Source organism: Opisthorchis viverrini (assembly GCF_000715545.1).
Source record: "Opisthorchis viverrini unplaced genomic scaffold opera_v5_634, whole genome shotgun sequence".
In the NCBI taxonomy this organism is placed as follows: Eukaryota; Metazoa; Platyhelminthes; class Trematoda; order Opisthorchiida; family Opisthorchiidae; genus Opisthorchis; species Opisthorchis viverrini.
In genome coordinates this window covers 86154-101194 of record NW_008752277.1, presented here as the reverse complement: position 1 = coordinate 101194, position 15041 = coordinate 86154, and the positions used below count along the sequence as shown (strand labels likewise).

At 42.8% G+C, this 15041-nt stretch overlaps 2 protein-coding genes across 2 annotated transcripts in view; one reads left to right on the top strand and one right to left on the bottom strand.

The window, feature by feature from the left end:
• The window catches only part of T265_15576 (hypothetical protein), a gene marked incomplete at both ends in the record, with an annotated part of 89568 nt that overhangs the window by 20262 nt on the left and 54265 nt on the right, over positions 1-15041 (top strand). Inside the window, 2 exons of the mRNA XM_009178652.1 lie at positions 5244-5300; positions 13123-13222. Coding sequence (XP_009176916.1) covers positions 5244-5300; positions 13123-13222 — 157 coding nt within the window. The remainder of the gene's footprint in view (positions 1-5243; positions 5301-13122; positions 13223-15041) is intronic.
• T265_11855 (hypothetical protein) overlaps positions 7003-15041 on the bottom strand; it is a gene marked incomplete at both ends in the record, with an annotated part of 73800 nt that continues 65761 nt past the window's right edge. The window contains one exon of the mRNA XM_009178651.1: positions 7003-7124. Coding sequence (XP_009176915.1) covers positions 7003-7124 — 122 coding nt within the window. The remainder of the gene's footprint in view (positions 7125-15041) is intronic.

Sequence of the window (15041 nt, the reverse complement as noted above, 5' to 3'; positions counted from 1 at the left end):
GTGATAACTAACAAACAGAACTACAGGGGACTAATGAGCTACGCGGGAAGGAACATGCTGTAGGATCAAAAAAAAGAAAATGCCGGAAGTTGAACAGTTTTCGGAAAAGCCCCACAGATGCATCGTTCAGTTTTGTTGTAGGATGTAGTGCAAGGGTCGTTTAAAAGACAGAAAACCCCAGGAAACGTCATTTGCTAATTAATGGACAGGTCAGCTTACTGCATGGAACGAGAGTCGCAGTGGACGAATTATTGTGCATTGTCGCATGGCGACGGGCTGAGCTTTCAAAGCCCTGTGAACAAGTCCATGTAGTTGCGAACTTCCAACGACTTAAACCTAGATATTTCCAAACTGGATTTTGCCGAATCCGCGGTGACTCAGATGATCAATATTACACTTGCAGGTCGAAGACTTTGCTAATACTTCTGCATCTCTGATGATTCTGCAGAATCTTTGTAAATCTTGAGCATATGGCTTACAAAATCATAATAAGCAGCAGTAAAATTACGCCTCAAAGGTGCTGCGTTTTCAGGAGTTCCTGGATAAGGTTGGCAAAACCATGTGTAAGTTTCCTGGGAAGTCTGATGTCAAATTACGTCCCGAATCATCTGCAGGGGGGACTTACCATTAATTTATTAGCAATATTTCGGCACTGCTCTTGTTTAATACCGTCTGTAGCAGGAAAATAAAAATCAATGTAATGGTAGAAAGCTTCGCGTGTAGGAATCAGGGAAAGACAATCAATTTCAGGAAACATCAGGGTAACTGCCTGAATGGGGCAAGTCATCCGGTTGCAGAAGCGACATTAGAGTTTCTGGTCAGTTATGACCGAAGTGTCAACATTCCCGAATTTTCAGCTCAATTGCCATACTATGAAAACACTTTCTTTTACGTGGTGTGTTCTCTTTAGAGCATCGTCAAGGCGTTAGATAGTTAATAGCAATATTCTTGATTCTGACAAAAATTCACTGAACCCCTTTGTTTAATCCAGATCTCTTCATTAAAAAATAAACTCACGCTCTGGTTCTCCTCGGTTTCGCTATGCATGTGTGCTGTAAAATTAACAGCAAGCCTTTTAATGAAATTTATTAAACCTTTTTTCTATAACTTATCACAAACTTGGCACTAAGTTCCATGAGGTGATCCTCCCAAACTAAAGGGACATTTCGGGAGAGGGTGTGAGGGTAATTTGGGAACTCGTTCATCTTTATCACGTTTCCTTTGGACGATTGTTCAAAAATCCGGTGCATAGAATTATGCGGAAAAATAAGTTTGCCTAGCGTAGCTGTGTGCCCCGACGTGATTCCTCCTCAGTTGAAAGCAGTCGATAATTCCTCCCCCTGGAATTTTAGATGTCACACTGGACAGTCGCAGAATTTGTCAGCATGTTTTGACAAATGACTTGAATATCTGAAAATACTGTCACTAATAAAAAACAAACACGTGTAAGTTTAAGAAATGATTATTTGCCGGCTGGCAAAACAGTAATCAAGGTCGCTAGAGGCATATATTTTCCGACCATTAACACAGTTAACACATGCAATCCACCGAATGCCCTACCTGATATACCTGGAAAAATGAGCCGTTGTTAGGAAACCACCAAAGATCGGAAATTGTCGCAACATTCTAGGAAGCTACATGATCGATAAACTAAGCTAAATTATTCATTTTTTAAGCATATTTTAATTGAAAATAAGCATGGCAGTCGGCAGTAAATAGATCGTGGAGAAAATGCAGGTAAATGCTACCCGACCATGCACAGCCTGAGATTTGTTGTCCTACGTTTTTTTCAACTACTAGTGGACACGTGGGCTTGTGTTATCCGATATGATCCATGTTGTCAAACTCATGGTTATACTTCCTCATGTCAGTGAACTTCATGCATTTATCAGGAGTGTTTTTTGTTTAAATGGCCTAAAGAATAGATGAAGACGTTATGACATTCATGAAACCATCATCTGGATTCGGACAAATTTGATAACAATGCTGATGGCAGATCTTCGAATACAGTCCAGTCATTGGCACTTCAAGTAGCGAATTCAGCAAGCGGTTGAAACCAGCATATTTGCACAATCACAGTTTAAGCCAATCATTCATGCTTGTGGGCAACCAAGGAATGGTTTTCGAGTCGCGTTTTGTTTCCGTACAACGGGAAATCGCCAATTTGCACGCTCCCGATGCGACTGCTTCAGCTCGGACTACTCAGTCAGCTTGTAGCCAAAGAATCTCACAAATTGTTCCTGCTTATTTACACGCGGCGCACATGGATTTATTGAAACGACGCAGCCTTCACGAAAAACGTTTCTAACAGGGCAACAAGTCCTCTTCATTTGGACTATAACCCGTGGATACAGGCCCCAACACACGCTTAGGCACCTCTGACAAAGAGCCAATGCCCAGTAGGTTTAATTATGGACTAGCCGTTCAGCAGTTAGAAATTCAGACGAATAAAAGAATGAAGTCACGAGTATGGTGCAAGTGGTATACGAGTGTATATTGGAGCTTACTCTGTTCACCAAATGCTTCCATAAATTTGGCTGCAGACAGCAAATATGTGGATTAAACTGATTGCTTTGATGCGATCAAACCGGTTGTTAGCTTCTGATATACCGACCATAACACAACGGAATGATTGTTGTAAGCTGGCACTTAGTCCCTTCCCTGTTGCTTGTTAATCACGTGGCTGTTGATCTGCTCGCCGAGCCAGACATTAGACTTGCAAACGTTTCGTTTCCATACGAAGGGACATCCAGATTGCACATTAGACTTGCAAACGTTTCGTTTCTATATGAAGGGACATCCAGTGTGCGCAGTTGGGTGGGTGCTTCCTGTTTGCCTGCGTGGGTTTATCAGGTATTCGAAGGCTGTCGGTTATCTCCTGACGTGATTTGGTTGTTGAGTGACAGCTTCTTTAATGAACTTCCTGGTCGGTTAGCCATTTTATTTGCATTGTGGCTTGCGTTTCTTCATCCCGAATACTTCTGATTTAATAGTCTTCTCCGTTTCGATTTCCCTTTTTCTCGATTCGCATTGACGAAACATTTGTGGGCCAGTTGCCAAGTTCGGCGGGCTACTAACATTTCGACGCATTCAGTTTCCTTGTCCACATTTATTATTTTCCTCACAATAGGGCTTTCAAATAAATCATGGTTGCACGGCTGCGAAGCATTGGTGTTGAACACTTATGTCATGATGTCAATGAAAGTGATGATGATGGTGACGCGGTGGTAATATGAGTTTGCGCGTTTGGAATCACAGAACACAGGCATTATTATACGCACAGTCAGGCTGTCTAAGAAAGAACAAATAAAGCTGGTGAGGTCTCATGCCATTTTAAAAAAAATCAGCTATTACTGTGATACCAAACGTAGTAACTAACCTGTTGAACGGGCCTGGTCAAGCCTGATTTACAGAAGGTGATAACTTATGTGAAGAAATCTGTTACTTCTCCTGGCAGTCAGACTTTGTGCCTTGAAAGAGCTGCTTACGAACTGAGTGCATTTATTTTGATATTTTTTGCTGTAGTGACTTAGCCCGGTTGTGTGTGTCTGAGCTGAGTCTGCATTTTCGTGGTTTCGCCCACTGGCGATAGCCACAGAAACGTGGCCTCATGAGAGTGGCATTGACAATCATATCTGACGCAAGATACGATACCGTCGCACCACGCGGCTCAACAGAAAGCTTTTATGAATTTATTCATGATGTTAAACAGATTTAATCGATCCACACTAGCTTCATCCAAAAAGTCTCGTACGTGTCCTGTTTTCGATGGAACAATCCTTCTCTAATAGTACACTTCAGAAGAATTCACCCACACGTTTTCCTTTGAGCTTCAGTCTCGCCAGATGATCTATGGATATTGAAGCATCATAATTGCATCTGAACTGATTTTTTAAAGTACTTTTGTGGCCGACGTAAATGGGAGAACAAAAAGTCATGTTGACGAACGCCTGTATTTCGGTGGCAGCAATGTGTTTAGTCTGAAAGTACTGAAACGGGAATTCGCGGTGGCAATAGTTTTCATAGGTTTGTCAACAAATTTGCACTCCATTTCGTTTAGTCACCTACCGACTACTTAGTTCTACGGTCAGCTGTACATGTTCTCTATGAAGCATTCCGCAGTTTGTCCAGCTGAGTCTTCTAGCCTAAGGAAGACAAATCTTACGATTTGTCACATGGCTAATTAACATCGGTTTTGCTTCCAAAATGTACCCAAACTCGCGTTCACTCGGGCGGTGCAAACAACTTGGGATTGCTGAATACATGGCAACGGTTGGATGTTTTTCGCCGCAAAATACAAGTTCATTATCGACTCACCTTTCAGTTTGCAGAACAAGGCACCGCCCAAACCTACAAAATGTAACACACGCAAGACAATCTTAACAAACTAGTTCAATCAGGTTCACATAACAAGTGATGAACGCTTCAGCATGAATAAGGAACATCGCGCTGAAGTGTATGTTACTTGCATCAGCAACGAACTGCAACAATTTCGCTCAAATTAATGTCACGATAAACATATAGAAGCGCGTCGTTAATAACAAAAGGAGTGCAAGTCAACACCAGTCTTTGAAAACTATTTTACTGAGGTTTGACAACCTGTCGGCAAATATTCTCCCTCCCTATCCCTCTGTACACAAACTCAATTTTGACAAAATTTCTCCAATATTTTAACATCTGAAAGACAAGCGACCCGGTGTGAGACATTCAGTTGGAGTGGATCACCGTAAACGAGAAATTCAGCTGAATTCAGCTTAATCCTGTCTCAGATTTAAATTCCTTTGCAAAATAGAGTGGTTGTCAAACTCTGTAAAAATTAGTTCAATTAGGATATCGATTTGATGGAAAATCGGAATCTGCTTGTTGAGCTCGTAGAAGGTCAAAGCCATTCTTGGGCTTTCGAAGATTTTTCAGCAAACACGAGAAGAAACCAAATTGGTTTGCAAATAGGTGTATTTCGCTAGGCTTACGCGTAATTGTTACGTTTTGACATTCCGGCCGCCGTATGAGTAGCTCAGAAACCAAAAACTGTTCAAAATGAAGTTAACAATCTTCACGTTCTACAGTTTATCTCATTCTTCTCTCACATGACCAACGTTAGTACCCAAATCGCTCACCTTTGTTTGGCAATTGGCAAATCACTGATTTGGTCTACATCCTGATCACTGTGAGAAGCTTCTACCAAACAATTAAAAGTTTACAACGGTTACCTGTGGAGATTTTGTGCTTATATTTTCATGCAGGCCAAAGCTCACGTGTGCGGCCGCTACAAAGAGACTGGGCCCAATCGCGAACCGGTGGTTTGTGTGATTAGAGATCTGGCGAACATAGACTCCTAGTCTGTCAGGTTGGATCAATCACAGTGACTTGTCTCCTAAAGGCACTTGTATGTGCCTAGTAGAGCCAGATAGGGGAGTACCTTGGTATTAGACAAATCTCGTATACAAACATGCAAGTCAGAACCAAAACTAGTATCATGCCACATTCGGTGTAATCAGCCTGATCGCCTTACTTGCCTCATACAGAAAGACGGCTAAAAGAACCCATGCTCCAGCTGATTGCTTTCTTGGACACTTTCCGTTTTCCCTCCGCAAATCTAACTCACCCCGATTCATTTATTCTGTCTACAGGACCCATGTTAGGACTGCCGTCTTTGTTTGCTATGCATTATGCCCGGCTGCAGCTCGGCTTGTCTAAATTCACAACGGAATTTAAGCACCTGGAAGATTGTTTCCTACTTACATCGTTTTGATATTCGCACGCGAAAACCAGCTCTTGCACCCACAATGGAGTCCCTATCTATGGATGCGTGCTCCCTATTTGAAAAAGATAAACTTCGATAGATTCGCAACTAAAATCGCTGTTCTCTAGCTCCCTTTTCGCTTTCAACCACGCAAATTGGCTGACTTAGAGGCCACTACAATTGGATATACCGGCAAATCTAACGTGTTGAGGTGTCGGCAGGGGCCTCTTCACTCAACTGCATACTCGCTGATAGTCAACCCCACGAGGATCGTTTAGCAAGTCCAGAGTAAGAACATTGAGAACGCGAGGCGGTTCACTAGCTGTTTATTTTACCTGTCTCCGACGAACTACAACTTCGAGGCGGTCGACGGCAGTTATTATGAAGCTCCGGGCGCTCTTCGAAAATGGCCTATAAGCCCAGATTTCATTGTGTTTGCCGCTCAATCGACATCGTTAGCGGTGCTGAGATCCAGTTAGGCGGCTATTTGAGAGCAACAAAGTTCAACCGCTTCGGATTCATGCCGATGACAGACTGTTTGTTTGTAGTGTCCATTTCCGGAAGTGTGCCTTGATTTCTTGAGGCCCTCAAACGAACCAGCTGCGTAACCACATCCTCCTCACTTATGGCCGGCGAGGCTCGATTGCTGCTAGTCGCTCGCTCTGAAAAATCCGCGTGAAATGCGATCATAAACTTTTCCGTTGATAATTTTCTCTGCGCTTTTCAAGCTTAAACAAAAGGCGCACACATCGGTTCGCTACTGAAAAGCTCATAGACTTAGCAGTCTCGGACTTCACTGACTCACAACCACCGAATGGTCCTATGTCACATTCTCTGTTGCACATTTGAAGAACTCGCATCAGTCTGATGGGACCGTGGCTTACGTGGAGACCTTGCAACATGTTGGTCCTGGCCGTCGCCACAGTACAACCCGATGCATGATCCGACGTCAGACGGAACAGAGGATTCGCGCGTACTAATAAGGCTGAAGGATTCTAAAACGGTGGGTGTAAAAACTCCAGGAAAAGTCTGTAGACTGTTTAACTGGATTCGCCGGACTGCTCATCAGAATCCTCGTGTCACTGACACTAGCAGGGGAAAGAATGGCTCTCTGATTTCACAAAAAATATCGTTTAGACCATGGGGCACTGTAGGTCAGAAACGATGCTGCTGACTACATGCTAAGCTTACTTCAACATGGAAGTGAATTGTGCGTGTGAAGCTACAGCAATGTCGGTGTTGTATGAGTTTATATCTGCTCAGACTTCTTTAAGCTCCTCATCCAAGGGACCCTTACTCTCAGGAGGCGGGCGCTTAGTTGTCTTAAAAATGTGGATATCCAATCCGTTGCCAGTGGGTTCACAGACAACATCCTCATCGCCTTCAGGGATGAAGAGAGAAAATATGCTTTGCCGAATAAATTGAACCCTAATTTATACAATGTTTCGACGTGCGATTTGGAATTACGGAGTGCATCTTTCTGATTGAGAGCGTGCAGCTCCTAGAAATGCTCCTTGGAATTTTGCCCACCTCGGTAGATGTACTTCCTCTGACGGAAGTGTTCGAGGTGATCAGTGCACAAATGTTGGTGTTCAGAGGCTTGTTTACAGACTCGACTCGCTTGGACCTTAGGTATATGATTGAGATGCATGGCTTGTTTGGACGGAAGTTGTGTCAGCTCCTTCCTTCACCAATTTCTGAAAAATACTGCCGGTACCGGGTGTCGTCGACGAACTCGGGTAATCGAGAAACGTTGGTTCGGTTGTGCAGCAGGTAATTCAATCACGGAAAGCGTCCACTGCGATGAACTCCGGCGACGCGTCCTTTGGCTACGCATGTCAACACACCGTCTACTGAGACGAGAGCTTTCCGTCGCTCCTTCCAGCAGCGAAGACTGTGGGATGGCCAACATGTGATATGACGGAAGTGGGTGAAAAAAGATCAAAAAGAGTGTGAATTATGATGGTGCGCCACACTTTCCAGTACACGGAGCTCCCACGACCGCTTTCATGCGCCTGGCTGTAGGAAGAATAAGAAACCTTGCCTAGTCAATGTGGATGCCGTTTGCGCTGTCATTTTCCTTCCACCTGGAGAGGTTTAAGCACTTTAGTTTTTTAAAAGATCCCGCCCTCCTTCATTAAGTTTTTCTCTTCCCTTCACTTTAGCGACAATTAAATAACCATTATGGTTACACGCCGGTGAAGCATCGGTGTCAACACTGATTTTGCTGTCTCTGGTGATGATGATGATCGTTGTCGTGATATGTAAGGAGAGAACATTCAGCTAATGCCACCCGACTTTTAAGCCACATAAACTGGTTAAAAAAGCCATCTAGCATTTTCCCATTTTGGTTGGTTAAACGCTCCGTTGGCAGTATAGCGGTAGGCACAAACGTGTGCTGCTTGTTGAAGTACAACACTTCATGGCTTGATCATTGGCGAGGTGAGGTTAAAAGCGTTTCATACTCACTGGAATGACACCATTTTCTGCTACAGTAGAGTTCTTCTAAAAGGTTAATTAATGATCTGTCTGTAGGATTACGCGGCAACTTTTTTACCCTAATCGGACTGGCATGGTACAGCGAAAGTAATTGTGTCTGGATGTTTCACCTGCTGCAAAGGTGCATTTATTCCCAAGTTTTAAGAGAATTCATATTTTCAAACCAAAGCGTGATATTAGGAAGGTCACAGGTGTGTGGCTTACTTTGGTAGTAATTCACGAGTTTCTTAATGGTGAAGCCTGAAAATGATTATACAGGTAAATGCATTGAAATTGTCCGACGGAAACTGTGGGTTGCAAAAGTATCAGTTCGTTTTACTCTTTGAAGCGTGTATGCCAATATAGGTCGTACTCAGGCCCCAGAAGGAGAATGCAGTTCACCCCAGCCAGCCAAACTTGACTTCTACCTAAGGACACAGGCAACTCAGCACTGACGGTGAACAAATGCTGCCTCTGCGCCTACGCCTATTTGTTTCTGGATACTCACAACAAAGTATTACTTAGCGAATCCGTGTTAATGGTTGATTACACTATGTTTCATTGATGGTTGCCAAAAATGTGGTACAAACTGTTAGTTGGCTTTCCCATATACCGAGTCCTTTGGGGTCTAGCGATTACTTGGTTTAGCATCACTGCCTAAGCAAAGTGCAATTGTTTTCTATCATACTAGCTTTTCATCGGTGATCCTTTTATGCAAGGTTTCGGCGAACGCCTTGTTTCGTAATCACACGCACATGCAAATTTTTATTCATTTTATAGCGGTCATTGTTCTCCATGCATCCAACCTACCATTCGTGTTATTTCCCGTTAACGAGACCAACGTTAAACGGGCTATCAATGAAGGGCATGGTTTTAGAAGCGAGCAGTAATAGTACAAGTGATATGTTCAAGTGCAAACAAGGAAGTCGCTGATATCAGGTGATCCACGAATAGTCGACCATTTTCAGTTTTCGGAACCATCAACTACACGGGATTTTACAGTTCCGTGATCTCAATTGCAGCAATACTTTCATGGGCTGTGCTCAATTCCGACAGATATTGCATCGTCCGTGCGCAGGTAATCGGACGTCCGATGCCTTTTGAAGTCTCCCGCAACAGACATCACACTTTGGTGAAACCTGTGTGTGTGAGGGCAGAAACGGGTGCTTGCATACTGGTTGTATAATCCGCGTGGTGAACAGATGTATAGGTCAAACACAAATACTCAAAACCAGAGACGCACAACCAGTCGCTCTAGATAACCGATCACCATTTTTAGTTTGCACAGTACTTTAACAAGGTCTTTCTCTGTTACGTGTTAAAAAGTGTCCTCTTCAACTCGTTGAAAATTAAACCACATCAACTCCAACTGGCGCAATCGAGTATTATAAGAAATGTTGGAAAGCCCGGCTAGTTTTGGGTGTCAATTAACTTGAATATCTAGACAAATAGCATTATAACGCTCCTTCATCCTGAGAGAATTATGGCAATCAATGAGTGGCCCATATTCATTACTTATAGGTTTGACCCATTCAAATGTCACTAGGTTAAGCATCCATCCTTGGCAATTCAGTTTGTGCGAAATCCTTCCAGAATACACCACGCGTGTCTCAGGGGATCTCAATTGGCCTCTATTGAAACCAACTTTTAGCATTTCACACTATTGCAATCTGTTAAACATGTCTTCGGGAAACCGAAATATCCTAACGATCCTAGTGAGATATTCGTTGTGCGTGAAGGTAACCTCCAAGATTTGGCTGGAAAAAAATAACTCCTAATTAAAATATCACGTTTGGTAGAATCTGAACATTTGGCAATCAATGCTGATGTTTCGCTGACCATTTCGCTATTCTCCATATATGAAACTGGTAAAACCTCCCAACTGATCGTTTACGATGCTTCATTGTCTTTACTCAGTTATACAAAACACAATGCTACGTAATGCAATAAAATAATATGTGCTCTGTAACGGCCACAATGGAACGCAGATTGCACCCTGGGCACACCATGCTTTATATTTAATCGTGCCCCAGCCGTTGTGCCCATCCTACGGAATGAACGAAGAAGCTATCTGATACAGGCATCCAATCAAGCCTGTCCACTTGGGCACCGGCTCCCATGAGTTTTCATGCGGTCGAAACGGCTAAAATCGAAGTAACATTGTACTGTTTTGTGATGAAATGTAAGTGGTGATAAAATCACATACCTAGGACAGTTTCAACAGTGAGGTCAGTGTTTTGTAGTTCTTCTTAAAAAGAACCACAAATAGACATTGATGTGTCATGGGCATAGCATACACGAATTTTTTGAGAATATTCTAGGAAAACTCCCGGGCGTGGCAAACGGTGTGATAACTGGGTTGAATCGGGTAAGCTGTAAGCTGTAGACAAGGAGCAATGATTTTATCGTTGGGACAATCAGTCGACTGACAACTACGTGAGCAGGAAATCAATGCCGAACTGGCTTACTGATAACTGCCGATGTGAGCAAGGTGGACGCTGTAAAATATGCAAAAATAAGTACGTCGATCAGGTGAGCGTCACGAAGAACAAAACTTGTCGTTGAATGTTTGAGCTTTCTCGGCAATTCCAGCAGTAGCACAACAAAAAGATACCTGCCGCCATTCCATGAATCATCTTATCCACACGGATCGGTTCAATATGCTAATGTGCTTAAACAAAACCAGATATCATTTTTTCTACATTTTGCACTCAACACATGCAACACAAGGGAATGGCAAAAAGGAAGATATATGCCGAGAAATATAAATTATGTAGATGAAAATAACTCACCAATGCTTTATGAGGTTTCTGGACTGAACACCTCCATGTTTGTACACTCGCAAAGAGATTTTTTTGGAATTTAGTAAAATTGGTGTGAAAATCCCATTTTCTGGTTTCCTTAAGACTCATCTCAGTGGGCTATAACGTTATCCATCAGATGATTTTAGAAAGAAGGATCCGGCCATCAGCTTTAAAAACTGTGCCACCCTAGTTGTCTGTGTTTTTTGTTGTCCATTAAAGATATTAGCACGTCGACGTGTGATAGGCCGAAAAATTAGGACTTTTGGTTTTAGTGACAACCTAAAGCAGACCAAACGGGCATACCAAACTTCCTTCGGGTTGCTTTATTCAAGTATACCCGAGCGCACTCACCCAAATACATGACATTTGGCGGCACTTACGCAAGTTATCAAGACTGCCAAACTCGGTGGGAGTTAAGCCTCAGAACTGATTTTCGGAAAAAGATTATTTTAATGACTGGAATGGCATCTGTGCTTATAAGGACTTTCGCAAATGTTGAATTTTGGTTCTGTTCGGAGAAGCAGACATCAAATTCGAAAGGCTATCTGATATCGTGTTATAGATGTCATGTGTAATCTGAGCTATTTAGTGATGGAAAAAATGGAGCAAAAACGGAGAATCACAGGTGAACATCTTCTCGAAAATACCATAAACAAGGGAAACAGTTAGCGACGTACGTATTTCAGACCTGTAGCTTCCTACTCCGTTTTTCACAAACTCGTTCTGGCAAGTGTTTGAAGGATCTGAGTACAACGGTTACAAGTCGCAAATCCTTGGTGCCAGTTAATTCGACCTTGAAAAGATTTCATCTGACTATGGCTTCGAATTTCAATTGAATGGTGCGTCTTCCATATTTCGAATCGTTTGGTCTCCTGGGCATCCACGGAAGGCGAGAGTACATCACTGAACTTGATATGTTCCATGAGGAACGTAATTGCATCGTCTCAGATGAACATTACCATCGCTGATACCTTAGGGGAAAAAAGTGATGCAGCTCAATTGACTGGATTTAGTAGCGGAGCCAGCATCTTGCTAAAGCAACTAATTATTTTGTCTGTCCAAGTGTATAGAATGCGAATACAAGGTGTCAGCATCGTGCGTTAGCGCGAGTACTGAGCGCTGTGGTGTAGAATATCACCGCAAATCTAATTTTGTATTGTATTGAACATAACCATGTGTTGGTCATGCGACCATAATCTCCTTAAAGCTTAGAACGCACCAGCTGAATGCGTGACAATCCTACCTTGCGCGATGCAGAACCGAATTGTATTAAATGACCTAATTCATTCGAGAATATTTAGCAGGACTAGACTTATTAGAATTCCAAGGACTGTCGTTTGCGATTGCAAGAAGGAATACAGAATAATTAACACGGGACAACATAACTTTCTTCACTTGGCAGTCGAAGACAAGTCGTCCGAATCATCGTGGGTGAAGCCGTCTAGAAATGACATTGTAAAACCATCTCTACCTTTCGAGAGAACCGTCACAGAGGAAAAACCTCAGGCGAGTATTCTCCACTTTTGAGTTTTTTTCTTAAGCGACGGGACCAGTGTTTTTCATTTCAAAGTACTCAACGGATCATGCGACAGGTTCATACAAAGTGGTGGTAAAGTAGAACGTGACTAACAATTGTGAAAAAGTACTACATTCTCACGCTTTACGGTAGATAAATCTGTTTTGTCACAATTGTAGCAGGAGATTCCGCTAGACGTTGATTACGCCTAATTATATGCTAACAAATCCGCACGCGGGGATTGTCGGAACCCTCGACATGATCCACACTCACCGCTGAAGTCATTTGTGAATACATCCTATTTTGGTCACCTGTTTCATTGTAGCTTGTCATGTAGAACTTTTCTGATTGTCATATGCAGCGCGGTCAGTGCCTGGTTATTCTGAGAATTAAAACACCACTGTTGCATTCGCTTTAAAAAAAATCTGTTTCATTTCAGTAGTGACTTACAATGTGCTACACTTGAAGACGTTTGCCTGAAGCCAGCTTTCTCTGAAGCGTGAAAGCATTTGAGAAGCAAGTGAGGGGTGATCCGCAAAGTCAACCATGTGCGAATTCGTAATATGTTCCGCACTTTCCAGATGGACGCTCACCAGCCGCACACTGAGAACAGACATTGCTGTGTCGCAGATGATGCGGAAATCCCGAAAGACTTGGGAGCGCCCGCCTTAACCACTCTCGGTTTGTCGAAGTCCCACTCACTGGGTGTAAATAGACAGTGGCGAACTGCCCGAAAGCATCTCCCAAAGGCCTAACGATGAAAAATCTTACATTCAAGAAGACCTAACTTGCAATATGGTTTGTTTCATTAAACGTTTATTTTAGAGCATTAGGTGGAAAACCCCTATCATTCAAGCAATCCATCTCAAAATGTACGTCATTGGCCAATGTATATTGTTACGTACTTATTAATGAGAGCATAACATACACACAGAACCATACTTTTAGTAGAACAATCTGGTGTAATGTCTTGGTTTTTACAATGTATACTGGACGTTCTCGTGTACCGGCCCAAATGCTTTAGTCAGTTCATTCGAAAGCTAAGGGGGCGATGATCGGTTAGCCAAATGAGACTGATGCTTAATTAAAAAATCGAAAACTAAGCATGGCAACAGCATGGGCTTGTCCAAGAGCTGATAATGACGTACTTAAAGCGGCTAGCCTTCAGAATTTGGGATTTTGAGCTCTATCTGAGTAAAAGTGTGGGAAACGCTTCTTCCATTCCAACTAGTTTCTCAACACGCCTGCGCACATTCATCAACAAATGCTTTTGAATGTTTCACTGGTCCTCAATCCGGACGGGATTTGCGCTGCAGATTATTGTTGTAAACTTCAGAGGAAAGAACGGAATGGAATTCGTCACGGGCAAAGAGCTACATGCAAATCAACTCTGCTGGAACGGGCGGAGTTCGGCAAGCGTCCTCGACAAAAATGAAGGTTTCGAAGTTTCCTCAATCATTTTGTTTTTTACAAACCATCCGACTAAGCCGTTTTCATTTGCCAAATAGATATGGACACTCAATTCTCAGAAGTGGACACTTCTGGTGGTTGTAGTCAGTCCCTTATCACTGTTTCAATCCAGAAGGCCTATATACTAACCCGCAAAGCAGTCTGAGGAGACAGAATATTTAAATGCCTGAGATATAACAGTTCGCAGGACGGCCAATATTTCACCCCATTCACACTCACTGACCATGATCACAAATTCTTACACGACTACAGCTCCAAAGTTAACCGTGAACAGCAATGCCGTGTTGCATGAGGGAACCAGCAACTAAATGGCATTGTAATTTAGTTTGAAAATCTCTACAGCAGGCTGGTAAACTTGCTTTGCATCAAGTGATTCACAGTACCGGACATTTGCGCTGTTGACACATGTAATTTCCGCCCGATTATATTGCAATCAGCCATGCTCTTGCCAAGCAACTTGATTGTAACTAGACCGAAGGACAAATGCGACTACACGGAAAACTGTTGTGAACGGTGTGCCGAAATTTACTGCGGAGCGGATAAAGATAACGGCACAAACGTTGAGTCACATGTATGAAAACACCTTAAAGTTCGGGTAAACGAAGCTCCTTGAATGAGGCTTCCTGTAGTGTACCGGATCCCAGAGCAGCGAATTCTACTTGGTGTTGTGGTCAGCCATGTTTGTATAAGCCGGACGTCACCGTTCAATTGACCTATGAAATGAGCATTACCTTTGTAGGAAGGAAGCGTTCATTGTGGAGCAAAAGTGCGGATCATTTAAAGTTTACTGAGGATCTTTCCCGTACGGCATACTTTGAACTGAATTTTTAACCAAAGTCAGTGTTTGCAAAAACAGTCGCCCTAGAAGGGGAGTGTTGTGCAACATTTTAGCTATTACCAATTTGAATAACCGCAAAAGTCACGATAAACTGTTCCATATACTCACATATTGCGTTGCACACAAATGAAATTGAAAAAGTTGATATGCGGGTATTGTCAAAAACATGCCAGTGGCAAGCAAGCGCAGTGA